A 22319-nucleotide genomic window follows, 5' to 3' on the forward strand; every position below is an offset into this window, starting at 1 on the left:
ATTTCCCTATGGCAGAAATTAAACACAAAAATATATGCATAGCTGATATAGTGCTGGTGTGCCAGACGTGCTCCAGTTTTGTCATAATCAATTTGTTTTCCAGATTTGGTACATAACACTCATAGCTGATTCCTCATCCACCAAAATTATTCCATCACTCAATTCAAAGAAGTTTCCTAAATCAGAATGGCATTCTGATTCAATTCAAAGCTCTGCAATCACAATTACTTTGCATACAATTGCATGATAGAAATAGCGATGTTTATTCTATGATATAAAAATCTAGTGTCTCCCCTAATACACATCATGAAAGTGTAGGTTCGACACCTATTTGAGATCATTTGCAACTGTTCCACTAAGCCACAGCCCAAAGGCCTGAGACAAAATACACAGACGAAAATGCAATGGTTTGTGTGCACTAATACAGACTAAGGTTGTAGAATAAATTTTGTTATGATCCAATTTTATAGCAAAAATTTATAATGTAATAATTATCTAGGGATGTTCTAATTAACTGAAAACGCTTGTTCACTTGACACTCATGCTTTAATAATTATACTTTTCTCCCATAATACAGCACACATTTTCATTCTACCATGTTTCAATCCCCTATAGTATTTTGTCCTTTTTAATTACTCTAATACATTCTAGTTCCTTATTGGAGAAAGTCTACATCAGCATTTACAGTTTAATGAGCAAGTTCTGAGAGCTATCTAATAACTCACTGTGCAAAAATTCTACCAAACGAAAAAGAGAGACAGAGGGAGACAACAGCTCCAGTCACTGTAAATGTTTACTTTCATTTTTATTGCCAGAGAGGTATTTCTGACAATGAAATGTTAAATATTAAATTAGTATATTTATTCAAGATGAATTGACCGTGAAACTGCTAGTGCTATTGGATCAGTGTTGACCAAGATGTATACTCAGAATGGGGGGGAAATGCAAATCAAAGATAATTCAGGAAATACCATGGTAACCAAGGTTTGTTTACAAAACATTCCATGAGGAAATGCCCATTTTACCTTAGTAAGCTTAAAACAAAAGTAGCAATTGGCTACACAACATCATTCTTATTCTGTGATAGTGGCTTGCCATGATAATATAACTATAATGTTATCATGAATTATAAGTTCACTTTCTTATAGGGTATTTAGATGTATCAATGTATCGAACTCTCAACATAGCCAAATCTGTGGATACTTAAGTCGGGAGACTGCAGATGGATCTGCCTACAAATCTGGGGGGGAAATCCCAGATTTACAGAAAATTTTGAAATCTATAACAAAAACAAGAAACTCTTCTTCCCAAATGACAGAAGAAATGCCTGTAGCTCTAAGAAATTAACATCCTCAGTGGCACTTGCTAGATAGCCACAATGGTATTGCCAGCTTTCTCACTGCATAACTGGGCCTGGCCCAACCAGCACTGTGCTGGGAGAGACTTGCTAGGGGAAGAGGAGGGAAGCTGAAGACAAGGGGGCAGATAAAGGTAGGTTAGCAGGTGGGTGAGAAGGAAAGAAGAACAAGAAAAGGGGAGAGACAATGGGGGCTTTTTATGAAGGGGAAGAAGAAATGGGGGGAGTAAATTAGATGCCTCTCACAAGTCCTTGCAGGCCCCCTCCATTTTCATTTATATATTTGCAGAAGCAGCATTTCTTGCCTATAAAGATTTCCTTCCCTATTATTCATAGTTGGTTCCTACCACAATCACCTCCCTTTGAAAGATTCCTAAAGAGCAAACTGCAAAACTCCCTATATAGAAATCCTTACAGTAGGCATGTGCAAAAAACAGGTTTTTTTTTTAAAAAAATTGGATATATTGCACCCCAAAAATGGATTCTGGTTGCAGAGTGGCTGTGGCAACATTTCGCAAGAGTTTATTTTATGTTTTCTTTTTTATTTGTATTCATATTCTCTTTTTTCCTTCTTATTCTATATGACTTTAGATATGACTTACATGTTCTTGTCTGCCGTTTAATTATCTTATGTTTTAGGGAGTTATGTTATGCTTAGGGAGTTAACGATTGTTGGAGTTTAACTCCCCAGCTGCTGCTCCCTTTCTCACAATACAAGAACTCGTGGGCACTCCATGAAATTGCTGAGCAGTCGGGTAAGAACAGATAAAAGGAAGTACTTCTTCACCCAAAGACTGATTAACACATGGAATTCACTGCCACAGGAGGTGGTGGCGGCTACAAGCATGGACAGCTTCGAGTGGGAATTAGATAAGCATATGGAGCAGAGGTCCATCAGTGGCTATTAGCCACAAGCTATAGATAGGAACTCTCAGTCTGGGGCAAGTGATGCTCTGTATTCTTGGTGCTTGGGGGGGGGGGGAACAGTGGGAGGGCTTCTAGTGTCCTGGCCGCACTGCTGGACCTTCTGATGGCACCTGGTATTTTTGGCCACTGTGTGACAGAGTGTTGGACTAGATGGGATATTGGCCTGATCCAACATTGGCTTCTCTTATGTTCCTATGTTCTTATGCTTTCATAATGCTGACCTTGGGAAGAGCAATTGTGTTGTCTCAGATTTAACTTTAGCTCTGGTCACACACTAAATAATCCACTTTCAAACTGGATTTTTACTGTGTGAACTGGCAAAATCCAGTTGGAAAGCACACTGAAAGTGGATTGAAAGTGGATTATTTAGTGTGTATGACCACAGCCCTTTATTTTATTTTAACAAACAATTAAGTAGGATTAACCTATTTTAAGGTCCTGATGTGACCTATTTTGACATTAACTTTTAATGCTTTCAATTTTAACCCCTTTTAATCCATTAGTTTTATCAATTTTACTTTCCATAATATTATTTTAACCTTTTTCAATCATTTTATTTTCTTAACTATTCTTAACTGTTTCAAATTGTTCTATTTTCTTTTAACTATTATTTTGCCTATTTTAGGATATTCAGTACTGGGGCTTAATTTAAATTAATGATAGAAACATGAACTAGAGAAATATACTGAAGTTACTCTATTGAGTCCTGTATTTTAGCATTTGAGTATTAGAAGTGAAGAGAAGAAGAAGAAGAGACTTGATTTAACCCTGACCTTCACTACCCAAAGGAGTCTCAGAGAATCTTATAATCTCCTTTCCCCTCCCCTCCCCACAACAGACACCCGGTGAGGTAGGTAGGGCTGAGAGAGCTCTTTTGAGGACTGCTCCTGAGAGAACGGCTCTGAGAGAGCCATGACTGACCCAAGATCACACCAGCAGCCACATGTGGAGGAGTGGGGAGCCAAACCCAGTTCTCCTAGATTAGAGTCTGCACTCCTAACCACTACACCAAACCATATTAACTGTTTTAATTTGGCTACACCCATTTAAGGATATTTTATTATAAGACAAGAGAAGAGGGAGTAGTAGGTATTTTTCCTTTATAATATCTTGTGTCTATAGCTATCCTTCGAAAACTTTGTTGATGGCTCAGGACTCGAAATGCTTAGGTGCCATCTATGATGAAATAAAAATAACATTTCCATCCATTCCTATGATTATGGCAGGCAACTTTAACACAAGGAGAAGTACAGATGAAAGTTCTCTTTTTGGTAGACTTTTAGAACCTAATTTTGGAGACTTTCTTAGGCAGGCCTGGTATAACAGGTGGTCAAAACATTATGTGATCAATACAGCAGGATTAGAATTGGCAAAATTTGCCTTGTGGAGGAATCCACTAAATGGCCTTTGAGGAATTGATAGTAGTGGTGATTTCACTTATGTTGGGGCAAAAGGAACAAACATAATCAACTATGTTATTGTTCCGTTTGAATATCTTTGCAATTTTAATCAACTGAAAGTTGGCTATTATATGGGTGGCGATCATCTGCCCATTTATTTCTGTTTGAACCCCATGCGTCCTCAGCATTTAGTTATACCATTAAGTTTATCAGTCTCTCAAAATTTGAAAGCACCTCAGCTAGTGCTATTATGAACTCTTTCCCCCCAGAAAGTTTGGCCAGTTATTTTTCCTCAGCCAACTCAGCCAATATAAATTAGGCCAACCTGTCCAGGATTCTTGAATCATTCAAATCTCTATATGTCAAGGCTATTCTACTGGATCAGAGCATGGAGGCAAATCAAAACACATGGATTACAGATTACTTATAATGCAGATCCAGTGGAAACATCGAGCATTTAAATGAAATAATACTATCACAATTCTGAGGGAGCTGCTAAACCTTAAAAAGAGCAATAAAATTTAATTAAAGTAAGCAAACAGAAGGAATGGCTACAGAATGGAACTGACTTATATCTGCAGTTAATAATGATGACAACATAACCTTTTGTTCTATTGTTAACTCTGCCATCAATCCACAATTTAAAATTCCCTCCTGCATTGCCCCACATGTCTGGGAAAATTATTTTAAAGTGTTATTTTCAGATGATGAAGCTATCATCACATCTTTCTCTACTGTTCCTCTTGATATAGTTCCCTCTTGGCCTGACATTTCTAAAGACGAAGTTGAGCTTTCCATCCGGGCTCTTTGATCAAGCAAAGCTCTCAGGTCTGCTTTAATCCCGAAGGAATTCTTTAAGGCAAACCCTTGCTGGTGGGCCAAGGTTTTAGCACCGGTCTTTATTAATTCCTCTGGCCTGATTCCCAGATCATGGAGACATACTATTATGTTCCGATTTTCAAAAAAGGAAATAGACCAGATCTGTGCTGTTATTGCCCAATTAGATTGCTTTCCTCGTTGGATAAATTATATTCCTCCTTTTTATTTTGTAAGCTTTAGGACTGGGTTGAGCCTGAGGCCATTCTAGGGAATTAGCAAACTGGGTTCAGGAGGGGCTGTTCATCCTTAGATCATTGTCTGATTTTGTATCATCTAGCTGATAAATACACAGCTAAAGAGGGACATTTGTTTGCAGGTTTTATGGATCTTAAGGGAGCATTTGAGTCTGTCAGCACATTAAGCTGTGGGGAAACTTGGGGAAAACCACCATAGATAAAAGATTACTAGGTTTTATTCAACGCCTGTACTCTGATCCAGCTGCCCAAGTCCACTGTGAAATTGACAGCCATTTCTCAAACTCATTTAATTTAGACAGAGGAGTTAGACAAGGTTGTTTACTTGCCTCCAGTGCTGTTCAATTTATATTTAAATGACCTTACTTTAAATTTCAATGAATCTTGCAATTCCCCTAAACTCACTAATACTAGAGTCCCCATTTTACTTTATGCAGATAATGTTGTTATTTTATCATGGAGAAGAATTGATTTATTAAGATCTTTTAAAATCTTCTCTAATTATTGCATACATGAAACCCTATCAATTATTATAATAAATCTACGATTCTAGTGTTCTCTAAAAGCAGGAGATGGGCCCCCTCAAGATGGATTATACATCGGTATATAATTGACCAAGTAAAAACTTTTTCTTATCTAGGTATTCTGTTCTTAGCTGATCTATCTAGGAAATCTCACTTTAAAGTTGTGCTTAATAAGGCAAAATTATGCTCTGGAGCGATCAGAAATTTCTCTTATTCCAAAGGGGGCAGATATGTGTATGGACTTCTTCAGGTTTTTAACCTGAAGGTTGTTCCCCTTGTTCTCTTCAGTTACAGAGAAAATCGACATTCCACTCTCTCAGTTTATGAGAAAACTAATGAATATTCCCTATTATGTTTTCAATGTTGCCTTGTGGGCAGAATTCGGACAGAAGTCAACAGAAGCTAGAGCATGACTTTTTGCTTTTAAGCCAAGGATAAAAACTTTGTTCTCTGAAGACAGCCTACTTGCTTTCCGGCGAAAAGTCTCATTTAAATCTACATGACTGAAAATTGTGGGTGATAAATTTTTATTAATTGGTATAATCCCCCCCCCCCAATATATTGGCCTGGGGAAAGTACGATTCTGTTACCTTGATGAGGAAACATGTCTTGGAGACTGACCATCACAGTACCTTAGTGAGAGGCTGCTGTGTTTGTTGTTCTTTGTTTTTTGGCATCCCCCCAATGTAAAGGTTTCCCTTGCTTGAAAGCTAGTCAAATCTGACTCTAGGGGGTGGTGCTCATCTCCGTTTCCAAACTGAAGAACCAGTGCTGTCCAAATATGTTTCTGTGGTCATGTGGCCGGCATGACTAAACGCCGAGGTGCACGGAACGCTGTTAACTTCCCACTGAAACAGTACCTATTTATCTACTTGCAATTTCTTGCTTTTGTACTACCCTCTTATTTCTGTTATCTCTCAGTTCCACGGTTTTGTAGGGCATTCTTGTTTGCTAGGTTGAATATAATTCCTTCCATACTTTTAGAGGGCAGGTATATTCTGACAGAATCTGCCCTTGATATGCCTTTCCACATTTTGCTCAAGTGCCCTAAGTGTGTGACTCAGGAACCACTATATTATGCCCCTATTAAGCAACCACTTACCTCCCTACTCTTCGGAAACGGTTTTCTTCTTACTCAAATGACCTGGAAATAACATTGGGTGTGGCTAAATATGTACTAGTCCTTTTACTCTTAGTTCCAAATAGAATATCTAGAAATTTTTGCTACTCAAGATTAGAGATCTATGAGCTTCTGGGGTTGAAAGGCAAGGACCTGAAAAATATTGGTATTCCTGATATTCCCAAATACTGGTACGGTATTTGGATTCACATTTTTTCCCCATATTTCCGAATTTTTGGGGGTCCATTATTCCTTGTGAGAAAACTTTCTGGGTGGCTGGGGGGGGGGAGTGTTTTTAAAAGTACAGGGACCAAAATTGCAACAGCGCTGCTGGTGCCTATCCTTTAAACAACCCCCAAATTTCAAGAAGACAAAGAGTAGGTTTTTATAACCCCACTTTTTTCTACCTTAAGGAGACTCAAAGCAACTTACAATCACATTCCCTTCCTCTTCCCACAACAGGCACCTTGTGAGGTAGGTGGGGCTGAGAGAGTTCTGAGGAGTAGTCATCCAAGGTCATCCAGCAGTCTTCAGCTAGAGGAGTGGTGAGTCAAACCCAGTTCTCCAGATCAGAGTCTGCCTCTCTTAACCACTACACCATGCTGGCGAACCCTTAAGAGGCCCAGTTCTGTGGACCCCCGAACAGGGTGCCCCCAGCCATCTTGCATTATTTCCTGGGGGGATCTCCAGGCTGTTTCTGTGCAAAAGCCATGCCTGCAAGCTGCAATTACTGGTCAAATGTCTCCAATGGGGAGAACCAGCAACAAACCCAACAGAACCACTGCAGAACCCAGTAGAAACACAAGTCAATGTGCCAAGCCAAACAGAACCAAAATCAAACCAGAAAAATTCTGCAGTGGAAACTCAAAGGGGGGCACTTTTGCAAGCACAACAGAATCAACTGCAATGTGCAGAAGCCCAGCAGAACCCAGGGCCACTGTAGCAGTACAAACCCAAAAGAACCAAAATTAAACCAGTAGAAACTAAAGGGGGGAACACTTTTGAAAACCCAGCAGAACAAATGATAGTGTACAGATGCCCAGAAGAACAAAATGCCACTGTGGCAGTGCAAACCCAAGAGATGCCCAGAAGAACACAATGCCACTGTGGCAGTGCAAACCCAAGAGAAGTAATCTCAAACCAGAGAATCTCTGCAATGGAAACTGAAGGTGCAGGAGGCACTTTTGCAAGCCAAGCAGAATCAATGACAATGTACAGATGCCAGTGCCACTGTGGCAGTTCAAGCCCAACGGAAGTAATGTCAAACTGGAGAATAACAGCAGAACAAATCCAAGCACTGGGGGGGGGGGACTCAAAGCAACTCTGGCAAAGAGGGAAAAAGCCTCCTCATACTGACAAACAGACTTGAAATACACAGAACCAGCCTGACAAGCCAACAGAAACCCCAGAAGACTCAGAAACAAAGGAAAAATGGGGCAACAGTCCTGGGGGCCTGCAAACGCTGGCTCCGTATCTTCCCAGTTAATTCCGAATATTTCCAGGATTTTTCTAGACCATTTTTAAAGGTATCCTGAAAAGTTCCAAATATATTTAGGATGCCAAATATATATAAAAAATATTTTTCAGTTTATTTTTGGCTTGGTTTTACTTGAATGCACATCCCTACCTTACAAAGTAGTTTGGAAAGCAGAAGCCATTTCGCCATTACTTTCTAAAACAATATTGTACTATAATTTTCCATGCCATTCTTCAAATGCATTTGGAATTTTACAACTCTTTATTGATCTATGCTTCATCTCACCCCTGGAATTTGGGTGCATCTACTGGATCATAATCAGCACTGTTTAAGTTTCTGGTTCTAACAAAGTATTACAGGTATTACCTTAAGATAGAAATTAATCAAAAATCTGATCCAAACAAACCCTGTTGGTCAATATAATAATTATTATAACTAAGCTGAACAGGAAAATTAAGTATTTTCAGAAATAATGAGGGAAGGCTTATAATCCTCTATATTTCCTGGCACTTCACTGATCCTGTTTCTGTGAAGTTTCCACTTTCTGCCAATCATTTAGTCTTCAAAACTGATATTGCAAATGTGATCCTCTTTATAAACCTAAACCCTAAGATGAAAGAAAGAGCTAAAGCTTAGGTATGAAGTTACTGTCACTGAGAAATGCCAAAAATTTGCAGATGATAAATTTACAAGAAATAAACATAACATTATCCTGCTGACTTATTTGCATGCACTCTAACTGCATTTCTGCACTTTGGTTCCCACTTACCTGGGAGAAAAGCATGCTTGTAAATGGCTTAAATGAAACATTAAACAAATTTGTAAAAGTTTCACCCCGTATAAAAATGCTGTTCATGTCTGTGAGATTGACCTTTCAAAAATAAGACATGATGGAAAACACTGAATATCAGATGGCATACTGAAAAAAGCACGATTTAAAAGATGATTTTTAAGATATGAGAGGCAAGACTACTCACCATTTCGTATGCTGTTATAATTTTTTTCAAAACCTCTGGAACAATCCCTTGCAATTCCATTGTGGGATACTGATCACTGAGATTCATTACCACTAAGGGTGTATTATCAGATCTCACCAAGCGGGTAGATACTGCTAATATGCATTGCATAAGATTTGCTACAGGAGAGAGGCCGCACAACTCTTTGAATGAAACTACTGCATTCTGTTTTTTTAAAAAAAGGAAAAAAGTCTCATTTAATAAGTAATTCAGTTTTTTTCTGAAATATATAAATTTGCAGAATATATAAACAGTTCAGGTTAACAGACTTCTTACTAAAATATAATACAATTAAGCAATTCATTATCCAAAGTAAGAAAGCTTTGCAATATTTATCAAGTTATCTACAAATACACACATAACTTAATGCTGCCATGGAAAATTAACTCTGGTTTTCAGCAGCTGAAAGTAAAATTATATTGCCCCATGTGAAGTTTGTATAAGTTTATAACTCAGATGTGACTTTGAGGTCATGCTCTCTACTTGGAAATGCTTTCAATAAGAGATCCAGGCCAATGGCCCATCTAGTCCAATACTCTGTGTCACACAGTGGCCAAAACCCAGGTGCCATCAGGAGGTCCACCAGTGGGGCCAAGACTCCAGAAGCCCTCCCAATGTTGCCCCATAATCTTCAAGGTTGACAGGTAATTCATTTTCATCCTCCATAGATAAAAACCCTGTATTATGATGATTATGATGAAAGAAATATGAGTCTACAACCCTGGTCTTGCCGAAGGTTACTGAAAATATTTCAAGCCCCATTTCTGTCTCAGATTCTCTCCTTTAACACATAAATATAACCAAGTGGCAGTTGTTACCTTCAAATTAATATAACAAAGACTCCATATCTCACAATTCAGTATAAACAAAAGGGTCCTCCTATGATTACACAATTTGGACAGCCAACAAACTTAACAGAATCTCATTATCTCTATTATTGCACCCCCTCATCCAAATTTCTCTGTTGCTTAGAAGTAACAGAAGACAAAGCAACATGCTGAATGTATTCAGATGTCATGAACAAACCAGAAATGTTTGTTATGAGAATGACAATGACAATAAGTTATTATCAGGCTTAGATGCTGTCTACCAGTCCTTTCGTATGCAGAGCCAAAACTGAAGACTCTGTGGTTTAGGATGTCTGAATGTTCGAACTTTCATTGGTTTAGATCTCTGAATTAAGGAGCTTCAACAAATTGAAGTCTGCTCCTGATCGATAAACTGATTTAGATTCCCAGTTTTTGGTCAAGACACTAATTTGTCACAGAACCCAACTTTGGAAACTGAAACAAATTAAAGTTCGATCAATCACTTACTAAACCAAGAAGTCTTTGCTTTGGTTCCATGTGTGAGAGGAAAAGGAGCATACAAACTAAACAAGAAACTAGTCATTCTCAAAGATCAAAACAAGCTGAATAGGGAATGTTATGTCTCAATACAGGAATTGGCATGTAACCTACCATTCTACTCAGCAAAGTATTAAGAGAGACATTTAAACTGAAGGAAGAATCCTCATACAGAGGAAGGCTTCAAATTTTGCCAAGCGGAATTGTGGGAGACTGTAATTGCCTTTAATCAAGGGAGGTACAGAGTCAGATCACAGATGAAAGAAAGGCTTCTCTATTGCCAGAAGAGAAGAGTCACATGGTATTGTTAAGTTCCATTTTCCATAGCCAATAACAATAGTTCCATGAAGTGCAAAGTTCTGGATTACAGACCTCTATTTTAGTACCTAGCTTGCTGTATTACATTTTATTCATTTCACCAAGAACAGAACATTTTATAAAGTAACTTCTATTACAAGTTTTTTTTAAAAAAATTGACAAGCATATTACTATCACACTAAAATATGACTTTTAAAAGTGTAATTTTAGCCTTCACTGGAGACATACAAAATGGATGCAGAAAAAATAGTGTGATTTGCTTGATAGACATAAATTTATGAGGTGCTTATAGTTACTTTAACAGCATATGCCATTCTTTATTTTGAGAATATGGCCCAGTGAACTGTCTGGCAGACCGAGATAATTCTTTTTCTGGAAAACTGGCATACAATTATTTACTTATTATTTACTGAATGCCGCTGTGCAATTGGAAACCTGGTCTCACAGTTAAGCATTTCAAGAAAACAGTTATGTACCCAGGTTCCATGGATCTGCCCTGACTCTGCATTTTCAATAGAACACACCAAATCTAAAAGGATAAAAACATCTTCATCTTCAACATCAATACCCAAACTGAAAATATACCACATAAAATTGAACCTACAATTTGCTGTAACCCTGGTGCAATACTCTTTTTACACTGCAATGTGCTTCTCCAAAATCAGAATATCTTTAAATAAATATCTAATTCCAAAAGTATTTTAAAAAATAGTGCTGCTTTTAAAGACTATGGCAAGTGAAACCGTCTGATGGAACACTTACCACTGCAGTGTGTGGGGAAAAAACCCCTGTAGTGATAGAAAAGTCAAAACTCCATTTACAAAGGCTATGAAGCTGTTCAGGTTTGTACATGTTTACCTCTTATATTTTATTACTGCTGACAATCTTATTTAGTGTCTCATCCTTGATGAGAGTCAGCATTAAGTGGCTGCCTGCCTATGTGAATGACCCATCATAGATCACACACCACAGAGAACTTTCACTTCATCTCAAAAATGCAATGCTTTTCAATTTAATTTGTTCATATATGAATGAGCCACCATGTGTTCAGGAATCTAGTTACATAAATATATACGTAAACCAGCCCTCTGAGTCTTTTCTGTTTCTATATCTAGCTGCCTACCTACGTATCAGAGACCATGCTGTAACTCTACCTCAGCAACAACAACAACAAAAAAGATCCTAACTGCCTGCTTGCATCTCACACAGGATGCCTTAAGATCAGGCTGTAAGATGATGGCCTAAGAAATCTGTCTTCTACCCTTCTGTCTTTTAAAATTTTGTAACATACAGTCTGATGAAGAGCTCAAAGCCTTGCACAATGTTTTGGGTAAATTTGGTTGGTCCTAAAAAAAGTTATTATATGGGTTTGGTTCTTGCTTTTGGATTTTGCGTGAACCAATATGGCTGTACAGCCTTTTCTGTATCTACAATGACTCATAGTTCTGAAGAATATTCAGATAACATAAAATAACTTCCAGCACAAAAAGAGAATTAGGTTTGCATCAGTTCAGTCCTAACCAGAGTTACAACCTTGTAATCCCATTGACTTCTCCCATGGTCATCATCTACCTTTACTGATGGTCGCATTAACTGCTTTCAAAATGACCAAACGTCTATACGTAACAATGTCATGATCTATTATAGAAACATTAATGGATTGCATTAAACACATTTATGAATGTAAATACTAATCTTCTGTGAAAGTAAATCATATACGATACCTGCATGTTTTCCCTCAAATCCGTTGCATCCCGTATGGGCTGGAGAGCATTCTTGAACACTTCATCAATGGTTTTAATCCACAAAGTCCTCATACAGGCATACTCTCTGGATTTCTTGCTTTTCCTGACAGAAAGACCCCGTTTATGAGGCTTCCCACCACCCCTTCGATTAGTAATGGCCACATGTACAAATAAGAATGCATGTGCCAGAGCTTCTCCTGTTAAAGACTGAAGTGGGATATGCCGATAACCTGTTTGTAAACACTCAAAGGGAATTGTGTACTGCCCAATAAATTCATCCCCAATATAATCATCATCTAGTACTACAAACCGCACCATAGCAAGTTCAGGTAGATTAATCTGAAATTCAAAACTTTCATCAAATATTGGATTGTCCCCATTTTGATGTACAGTTTTTGTCCTTTGCTCTGCACAATCGGCAGGGATCCCATGGATTTCTACATAGACGTAAGGATCTACAACATCACCTTTGGCACCTGACCCTTTTGGTTTTGGGAAGTTCTGCCCACTAATAATCTTTACATGAAGAAGCTGTGGTGAAACCCCAGGCACAGTGTCTTTTGTATTTGCACTAAAGAAAGAAACTTCTTCCCGCATGATTGCAGGTCGCAGTACATAACCACAATTGCCATTTTGTCGAAACCAACCAATGTTGAGGTCCATCATTAATCCAGGTGTCTGAAAGTTCATTGCCACTATCTGGCAACCACATTTCCAAAAATCCTGTGGATTCATATTACTCGAATCAATCCTCATGGGACTAGGGAAAACCCTGGCGAGAAAACGTTTGTTGTAATTCACAAAGTCCCCGGCGTTTTCATTGGCATATCTGGTAGCAAGCACTTCATTAAAGGAGCATATTTCCCAGTATCTTTGAAGCTGAAATGAAACCTGGAAGTCTTTGAACTGAACTGACTTGCATATACATACTAGTTCTGAAAGCTCTTTACAGAGCTGGAACGTTTTCACTGGCACAACATTCTGCTGCTCCACACCCTCCTTTCCCACTCTCTGGGACATTTCTGCTCCTTCATCTTCATCAGTAACATCTCCCTCTAGCCCAGAGCAATTAGAAGAAAGCTTCTTGGCTTTTAGTAGTACTTTCCCTTTGAGGGATTCAGGAGAAGGCAGATAAGTTTCTTCTGCATTTGGAGGCTGCGTATACAGTTTGTCCCCCAATATTTTCTTGATATGCTGAACCATCACTTTCTGTTGCTTGAGAGAACAATGATTTTCTAAACAAAGCATAAGAGGGTAGTCCGAAGCAAAAAATGCATATTTGTTAATAATGTCAATTACGCTGCGGAAGACTATCTGTGAGGTCATTGTATGACCTGTGTAAATTACAGGTTCATTATCAGGACCATCCCAAACATCCAACTCAACACTTCGACACCCCATTTTAAGAGCACGGATATATCCTGTAATATCAGATGGACCTCGGAACTGATCCTCTATCAAATATGTGTTATGAGATGAGTTTATGAAATAATGAGATAAAGGTTGTTTCATGTCTTGACACACCTTTTTATGCTCTGGATCAAATATATGACATTCTGCTGAAGTAAGGTAATTTGTAAAACCATCTATGGAAAGCCATCCCTTCTCCTGGCCCTCTCTAGAAGGCTCATATTTGCGAATAATTTCAAGGCTTATTTCTTCTGTGACATGTGCCATGCCCTGTTCCGCTTCTAAAAACATCATAAGGTCCTTGGTGTCAAGAAATTCTTTATTGCTAGAAAACTGAACTAACAAGAAATAGATCTCAGGGCGAGTGCAAAGCTCATGAAAAACTTCAATAAACTCTTCTTTTGTGACTTCAGTACCAGGTTTGTCTTTTGATCTGTGTAACTCTTTGAATTTCAGTTCAATTTTACTTGTTTTTAAGCCAGGGTTTAGGCTTTTGATGAATTGCACAGCTCTACACAAGGATATACGACCCAAATTATCTACATCTGTTTCACTAAACATTTGTGAAACCCATGAAGTCCGCATTTTATCTTGGCTACTTTCTAGCATATCAAGTGTATGTTTTCCGTAAGATATCAGGTATCTTAGCCCAGTAACCCAAATATTTGCAACATCTGCAGAATTTGCTACAAGATCTAGAGACTCATAATTATCCCCATAGATAACAGAAAATGCACAGTCTTCTGAAATCTGGTCATAAATTCCGTTGCTACGAAAAATTTCTGTATTTTTCCCCGTTCTCACTTCTTTGACTGATTTAATATCAATCTTTGCTTTTTCAGAATCCTTCTTTGAAGGTTCCCACCGTAGGGACTGCATATCTGCATCTAAAAGGAAGTATCGGTGGTATACTCTGGAGTTGGATCGAACCTTCTTGAGTTCCGAGCCTTCAACCATGGCATTAATACAGTCACTTGCACTGCTGATCTTCTTCTCAGTCGGCATGCTGCTGAATGACACTGTCTTTTTCCGTTCTCTTTTTTGCTTTGTACCATCCTGGAAGAAGAAGAAGAAAAGAATAATGAAATATCTGCTATATGACATGTAAATATGACAGGTGCTACTTTTAATGTAGTTCATTGTGTATGAATGTGAGGATTGTGGACCTATTAGGTATTCCCAAAGAGATCTTTTTCCTGGGGACTGACTGACTGCATCTAGTGAAAGTATTAAAGATGGCAGATGTGCATCCCTGTCCTATAGATGTTCACTGAGAAATAAGCCCACGCAAGTTCAGTGACACTTACTATAAAGTAAGTATGCACAGGATCACAACTTAGTACTCATAATGTTTTATGATCAATATTTATAGCAAGCCTTTGAGATGGTACACATTATTCCTATTTAATGCTCTCTACCTGTCAGGATCTGTCCCAGCCTGTCCTCTGCAAAAGAGGAAGACAGTCCAGGGTTGACCCTGACAGTACCTCCCCCCATAATATTTTAGTGAGTTTAGTCACCTGCTTTTATAAATTATGCAGCACCTTTATAAAACTAAAAAAATTATTCTCTCATCAGTTTTTGTGAGCCTACCCCTCTACTTATCACCCTTATTTACATTCTTCTGTTTCTCCAGTCTTTTTTTCCATCTTCCCATTTGAGGCTACTACAGAGACAGAGCTTAGGATGGAACTAGGCTTGTACTTCCAAATCCAACACTGCCTTTTCTGGTTCTTTCAAATAGGGAGCAGCCTTGAGATCCCAAGAAGAAATGCTTCCCTCCCTCCGCAGCCAAGAAGATATATTCAAATGGTTCCCATTTCCTTATTTGCAATTCCTGGATCCTTATTCTCCAACTATGCACATTAATGATACTTAAACAGTTATGCATCCTGAAATAAGCTTTGGTCCCTGTCCCTAAATTCCAGGGATGTATGATTTCATGTGGTTTAAAGTTTACATTGAGATTGACAGTCTCCAGTTATTCTTCCATTTTCCTGAGCGTACCCCCTGCTTTGGAGCCCTTGATGCTGCAGTCAGGCTTTGGATTGGGGAACAAGGGTCCCCAGAGTGTAGGGTCGTTCGAAGCCTGTTTCAGGATTCAGAGGTGTTTATCATAAGTATTTGTAGATGGAATGGAGAATAAGGAATTGGAAGCTGCAAATAGGGAAATGAGAACCATTTTTGTTACTCAGGTGGAGCATGGAGAGGAGAAGATGCTTTACGTTGCTTCCTTCCTCTGTTGAAAAGTTGGTCAGGGGTGGGTGGGTGGACATTGCCTTCAGTTTTGGTCTCGACTTTACCACTGTAGGTCAAATACATGTGTGCCCCTGTACCTTTTCTACTGCAGAGAGGTACCTTTTTCTACTGTTTTAGCAAACAGCTAATAAGGAAAGTGTTAAGCACCCCACCCCTCTGCCGGTCGCTGCTCATCTCCAAACTTACTTGTGGTATTTGCATTAAAGAAACACCATCAGCAAAAAAGATCCACAATCTACAGTTTTAGCCCTAACACTCCAATAAATTTTGTGTTAGCATGCTGAAACATGGTTTATGAAGTTAGCACAGAGCCCCTGAGTTAATCTGTTGTATAATTGCTTTTTATATGTTCACATGATAGCTGATGCTTCACATATGAAGCATTCCAAAACTGTGTTAGGACCATGGCACTTGGAGGTCTTTGGTACTGGCCAGATAATAAGTGACTATTTTCACCACAGGCCCCTTCCAAGCAATATTGTTTATTCACACGCATGTTCCTTGTGTTAGATTTCACTTTGTTCTTATTGGCTTTGATTTAGCATGAGTAAATGGGTCAAAACTTCATGGTCAGCTGAAGAAGTTTAAATTCAGCCCTCCCATCTCCTTTACTCTCTTCCCCTGGCATGGATTCCAGTTCCACATTCTTACTGCAGAAGGAATACCACTTGTTCCCTCACACTCTCCATGCCTCTCCCTTTTTGCCAGTAGGTCAATATACATATGATAAAATTGAGATAATTTTGATAAAATATTATATATTTTTGTTGAGGACCAAAGCAAGAGGTCCATACCTCAGTAGAGGTTTAAACATATTCACATATTAGTACACTTATAGTGTGAGTACAGCTGTCAACAGTAGAGTACAATGATACATGAAATACGTGAATAGTAATATTATGGGATAAAAACAGTTGAATGAGGTGTTATGATTAAGGAGTAATGTACCAGTGGTATGAGGTTAGATGTGCTCAAAAATTGGTGAACTAGGTGTATGTTTGTCGGTGTCTTTGTTTGTATGTTTTAATTTGTGAAAACTAATAAATATATATAAAAAAACCAACAGTAGAGTACAATGAAGAAACAGATCCAAATGTATCTTTGGCATGATGGCTTTGAATAAGTCTATGGCACTTAGTATGCAAAATATGTAGTTTTCCTAGTACAGAAAACCATCAGTGTTAATCAAATATGCTCAGTCTACAAAGAATTTAAAAGAAAGCATCTGTGTCAGAGATCTCAATATGCACTTGGAATTCACATGTACATGGGCTTTCCTACTTGCACGTACAAACACACATATTCATTATCTGATCTGTATAACTTGATTAGTTAAATGAAGGCAAGCAGAGCTCCGCGTGACTCGCTTCCAAAAGAGAGCTCCAGTTTGGGGTGAAGAGCCATACTTTAGCATACGTTTCACCTACATGGTGCTCATGGCTACCATGTGGTACCTGCCAAGTGTTTTTAGAAAGTGACCAGGGCCAGGTGGGGCTTTTGGCCATTAGAGATTTGACTAGCTGTGCGGATTTTTTAAAATGTTCCTTTGACAGTAGCTGTCACCAGAGCACAAGGATTTTCACAGTGTGACTGAAGGAAAGGTGCAGCAGCCATTTTGGCAGCCATCTTGTGGCTGCACCCACCACACAGTTTCAGAATTCCAAAGATGGCCATAGGCTCAAAAAGGTTAGGGACCCCTGATCTACCACATTAAACATAATGGCCAGTATCCTACCACTCCAATAAGCAAAGAGTAAGGAATTCTTCCTTTCTAGCGGGAGAACCACTTAAGTTATAGGAAAGCTCCTTAGGTTGGAGGAGGTTCCAAGCCCTTGAAATTCTGCATTGAATTGCAGCCAAGGGTTCCACTGTGCATTTTGTAGCCTCTGGTTTTTGAAGTCCAAAACAGAGTTTCTCTACAGAGGCAATATTTTATTTTAACTTATTTATTTATTCTTTAGTATTAATTAGGAAATTAATACTGTGAAATACACTAGCCTCATGAAAATTACTTGTACTTCTAAAGTATCTCTAGGCTTATAATCCTAAACATATCTAGAAATTTGTTTGACATAAATGCAAATTACTGTCAAGTAAATGTATTGATCTGGGAGACCTGTGTTCAAGATCCCACTCTGGACTTCCGGTTTAAGCATTTCGCCACTCGGACGCATCCCGTCTCGCTCTGATGGAGACGCGCTGAGACCCGGCTGACGGAAGGGGTCCAAGTTTGTCCTGGACCTCCCTGGGGTCTCTGTAGGAGACCCCCAGCCTGGGGAGCTGAGGAGAGCCTCTTCCAAGGCGACAGCCAAGGAATTGAGGCTCACCTTCTTCCCCGAAAGGTACCGTTGCCGCGGAGCCAGTATGGCACTCAGAAACGACTGCCGGAGCAAGCGATCATGATCAAACTTTTCAAAATGCTTCCAAAAGATCTCCAAGGCTCCAAACTATGAGTTAAAAAAAGCTCAGGTGAAAAAAGCGAACTGAACCTTGGTAGTAATTGAAAACACCTAAGTTTGAAGCGCTGGGGGAGAGGAATTCAAGCACCCCCCTTTTGAGTAAACTTTAAAAACGGGTTTAAATCGGAAATAAAAAGACTTTGAGCTAAGATAAACGCATAAGAAGTTAAGCAAATGCAAAAACGGCTAAAGTATACAAAGCGGGACTAAATCGCATAACTTTTGTCTTCTTTTGGAAAACTTACTTCTTGTTGATATTATGGCTGGGAGAGGAGAGAGGGCGCCAGAGAAAAAACATACCAACAACTCCCTCCCAGAACCAGGAAGTAACTACAGACTTCTCTTCACTGTTAGCAAATGCACTGCGCCCCCTAATGGATCAGATGACTAACCTCAACACTAAGCTGGACAATGTCCAAAAATAACTGAATCAAATAGATAAAAGAACCTCAGCAACTGAGAAAACGTTGAAAAAAATGAAAAAACAGACTGAGAGCATTAACAAAAGAGTGGATGAAGCAGAGAAGGAAAGATCCTCTGATAAAATGCAACTAATACAGCTCCAGCTGGAAAGATCCATGTACATTCTATGTTCCCATGGGATCCCCGAAGAGAAGAACAAGGATTTAAAAGGACTTTTGGCGGTTGCCTTGGCCCCATTAATGGATTATAAACAAGAAGATTTAATAAAAGAGATGGATGTGGCTTACAGGACTTATCCAGACTTTATAAAGAAAAACAAATCCCAGGGGAAACCTATCTAAAATTCACGAAACGATCTACCAGAGAACTGGTGCTAAAGTCAACAATGGGAAAATCCTTAAAAATCAAGAATGAAGATGTGAAAATTTTGAAAGACATCCCCTTCAAAGTTAGAAAACGGAGGAAACTCTACAGGATGCTTACCCTCACTCTGCAAAAAAAAGGGAATACCATACAGATGGCTATTCCCGGATGGGCTGAGCAACAATTACCAGGACAAAAAATATAAAATTGACTCTGTTCCAAAAGCGGAAAAGTTTATGGATCAAATGATCAATACAAAAAAGAAGCAGAAGGAAAAGAATTTAAAACCGGATGGGGGGGGGGAGGAGGAGGAGGAGGAGGAGGAAGAGGAAGAGGAAGAGGAAGAGGAGGAAGAAGAGGAGGAGGAGGAAGAAGAAGAAGAAGAAGAAGAAGAAGAAGAAGAAGAAGAAGAAGAAGAAGAAGAAGAAGAAGAAGAAGAATCCTACTCACAGGATTCAACAAGTCAAAATTCCACGTCATCAGAATAATCTGAATTGGAGAAAGGAGTAGCTGCCTCCAAACTCCAGAAAACGAAGAAACGTAAGAAGAAAAGACTCTAGAACTAAGACAATAGCACTAAAGGCAGTAAATGTGTACTATCAAAATTGAACCAAATCTTGATATAACGTGTAATATTAGGTTAAAAAGCATTATTTTTTCAACTATTCAGATCGTGACATGTATTAGACTTCTCCCTTTCCCCAAATCCAGTAGATGAATAGTATTCCTTCCCCTACCAAGTAGATATATGTATTAGATTTCCTTTACCCATCACCCATAGTAATAGTGTTAGGGTATTAGTATCCCTTCCCCCATCCCATAATTGTAGTGTGTAGAAAATGCAAAAAAATAAAAAATTCCCCTTCAGGGGGCCAAAAAAAAAAATCCCACTCTGCATGGAAGCTTGTAGAATGATCTCAGGTCAGTAACTCTCTCTCAGCCTTGCCTACTTCACAGGGTTGCTGTTGTGAAAATAAAATGGAGGTCAGGAGAATGATGCTGTAAGCTGCTTTGGTCTCCACTGGGGAGTAAAACAGGGTATAAATACCTATATAATTAAGCAACTCATAAACCTCAGATTCACTAGAATGTGTTATTAACTTCATAAGAATCAAACTGAACACAGAAAATTACAACAAATCTAAAGCATCTGATGACTCACGCCACCTTCAACAGATACTTTTTAAGGATTCAAATAACGGTAAAAGCTTTATTAACTGGAATTCAAAGGAAATCAGGGTTGCTGATTAACCGAATATGCTAGTTAACAAAGCTTTTATCCAGCATCCTCCTGAGTCATTCAGAGGGTATGCTGATTAACAAAGCCACCCAGTTAACCGTGTGCCAGTTAACAAAGCTTTCACTGTACTTTCTTCTGCTTTGGTGCTACAGAATAACAGTTAGACTGCTGGAATGCATCACTCATAGAAACCCATCCAACTAAATGAGTAATGTAAATCGCTTCAATTCGGACTATAACCAAGACAGGTGGAAGTCTTCCCACAGGCAATGAATCATCACTGCTTTACAAGCAATTCCATACCTCAAACATAACTCTCTCTCTCTCTCTCAGGAAGATTAATTTTACCTTATAAACAAGACCTGGTTAAAAATAAATAAATCTCATTATTAATGCATGTAAAGTTATTTTGGTTTTGAACTCACCAGTCAAGGAGTAAATACTTTAATGATTTATCAATTTGAACATTTTAAGAGCCCTTCTAGATTATTTTTGTTCATGCTGTAAATGTACACTGTTTAGACAACTTGTTGGCAGCAACAGAGGAATCTCTTTTTGAGATAACAATACTGGACTATCCCGTTTCAAGACTGTGGTACTGGGATATCACAATAAGACGGGGATATCATATTTCTCAAGCATTTCAGCTGCAATATTTTGTCACGGGGGGAAAGACTTCTCTTTCATCCAGCTAGTGCGACAATTACAATTCTGAGCACTGTGTTATTGCATAAGTGTAAAGGGCAGCTATTTGATGGCCACACTCACAATGATGAACAACCAATCTCCTAGCCCTTTCGTCACCAGCAGTTTAATGTTTGGTGCTGGTAGAATATTTTTTTTTCTTTAGAGTAAGAGGAAGAAGAGGAAAAGGAGGAAGAGGAGGGGGAAGAGGAGGAAAAAGAGGAAGAAGAGGAAAAAGAGGAAGGAGGAGGAGATTGGATTTATACCCCACCCTGGATTTATACCCCACCCTTCACTACCCAAAGGTGTCTCAGAGCGGCTTACAAACTCCTTTCCCTTCCCATCCCCACAACAGATACCCTGTGAGGTAGGTGGGGCTGAGAGAGCTCTGACAGAAACTGCTGTGGCAGAACTATGGCTTGCCCAAGGTCATCCAGCAGGTGCAAGCGGAGGAGTGGGGAATCAAACCTGGTTCTCCCAGATTAGAGTCCACGCACTTAACCACTACAGCCAACTGCAGCTGTCAGGTACAGGAAAGTTTAAAAATGCATCATAAACTACTAGCAAGCCTACTCTACTAGCAAGCCATCTTGCATTTACTGTGCCATTTCAGAGACCTTTTGCTGTTTTTGCTTAATTTATCTTGCAAAACTATAGATTCTCCCTCTCCAGTGATGAAACACTTGTCCCTGTGAGGTTTCCTTTAAAAGCAGGAAACAAAAGTACAGTAGCAAACTGCAGTACCTCTCTCTCCCCTAGAACTTAACATGATTTGCAGTACCTCTCTCTCCCCTAGAACTTAACATGATAACAAGCCATTTGCTTCAAGTTCTAGACCAGTGGCTGTAAGGATACAGCACTCAAAGGGTGCGTTCAGACAGGGGATTTACAACGGTTAGGGTGCCGGTTCCAACCGGTGTACTTACGGGCGTTCACACGGCGAACATCTGCCTCCCATCCCTAACCGTTGTAAATCCCTTTAAACTGTTGCACTCTGCCACTAGGTCCCTAGTGGTGGTAAACTGAGTGCAACAGTTGAAAACGGTGCACCCCGGCGTCTGATCGCTCTCCAAACGTTGTACAGCCACTTCCGTCGGAAGCCTGAGGCTTCCGGCTTTCCCCCGCCATTTTTTTAAAAAAATAAGCGATATGCGCTCGGGCGAAGCTTCACCCCGAGC

The 22319-nt window shown here is 39.2% G+C and overlaps 1 protein-coding gene across 2 annotated transcripts in view; it reads right to left on the bottom strand.

Moving 5' to 3' along the window:
• The window catches only part of PLCL2 (phospholipase C like 2), a 120801-nt gene that overhangs the window by 31386 nt on the left and 67096 nt on the right, over nucleotides 1-22319 (bottom strand). For both annotated transcript variants that reach the window (XM_015407039.1, XM_015407038.1), the window contains exons 3-4: nucleotides 12283-14769; nucleotides 8856-9059 (exon numbers count right to left, since the gene is read on the bottom strand). In XM_015407039.1, coding sequence (XP_015262525.1) covers nucleotides 8856-9059; nucleotides 12283-14769 — 2691 coding nt within the window. The remainder of the gene's footprint in view (nucleotides 1-8855; nucleotides 9060-12282; nucleotides 14770-22319) is intronic.

Source organism: Gekko japonicus, unplaced genomic scaffold (genome assembly GCF_001447785.1).
Source record: "Gekko japonicus isolate JY-2015 unplaced genomic scaffold, Gekko_japonicus_V1.1 scaffold2063, whole genome shotgun sequence".
Taxonomy (NCBI): Eukaryota; Metazoa; Chordata; class Lepidosauria; order Squamata; family Gekkonidae; genus Gekko; species Gekko japonicus.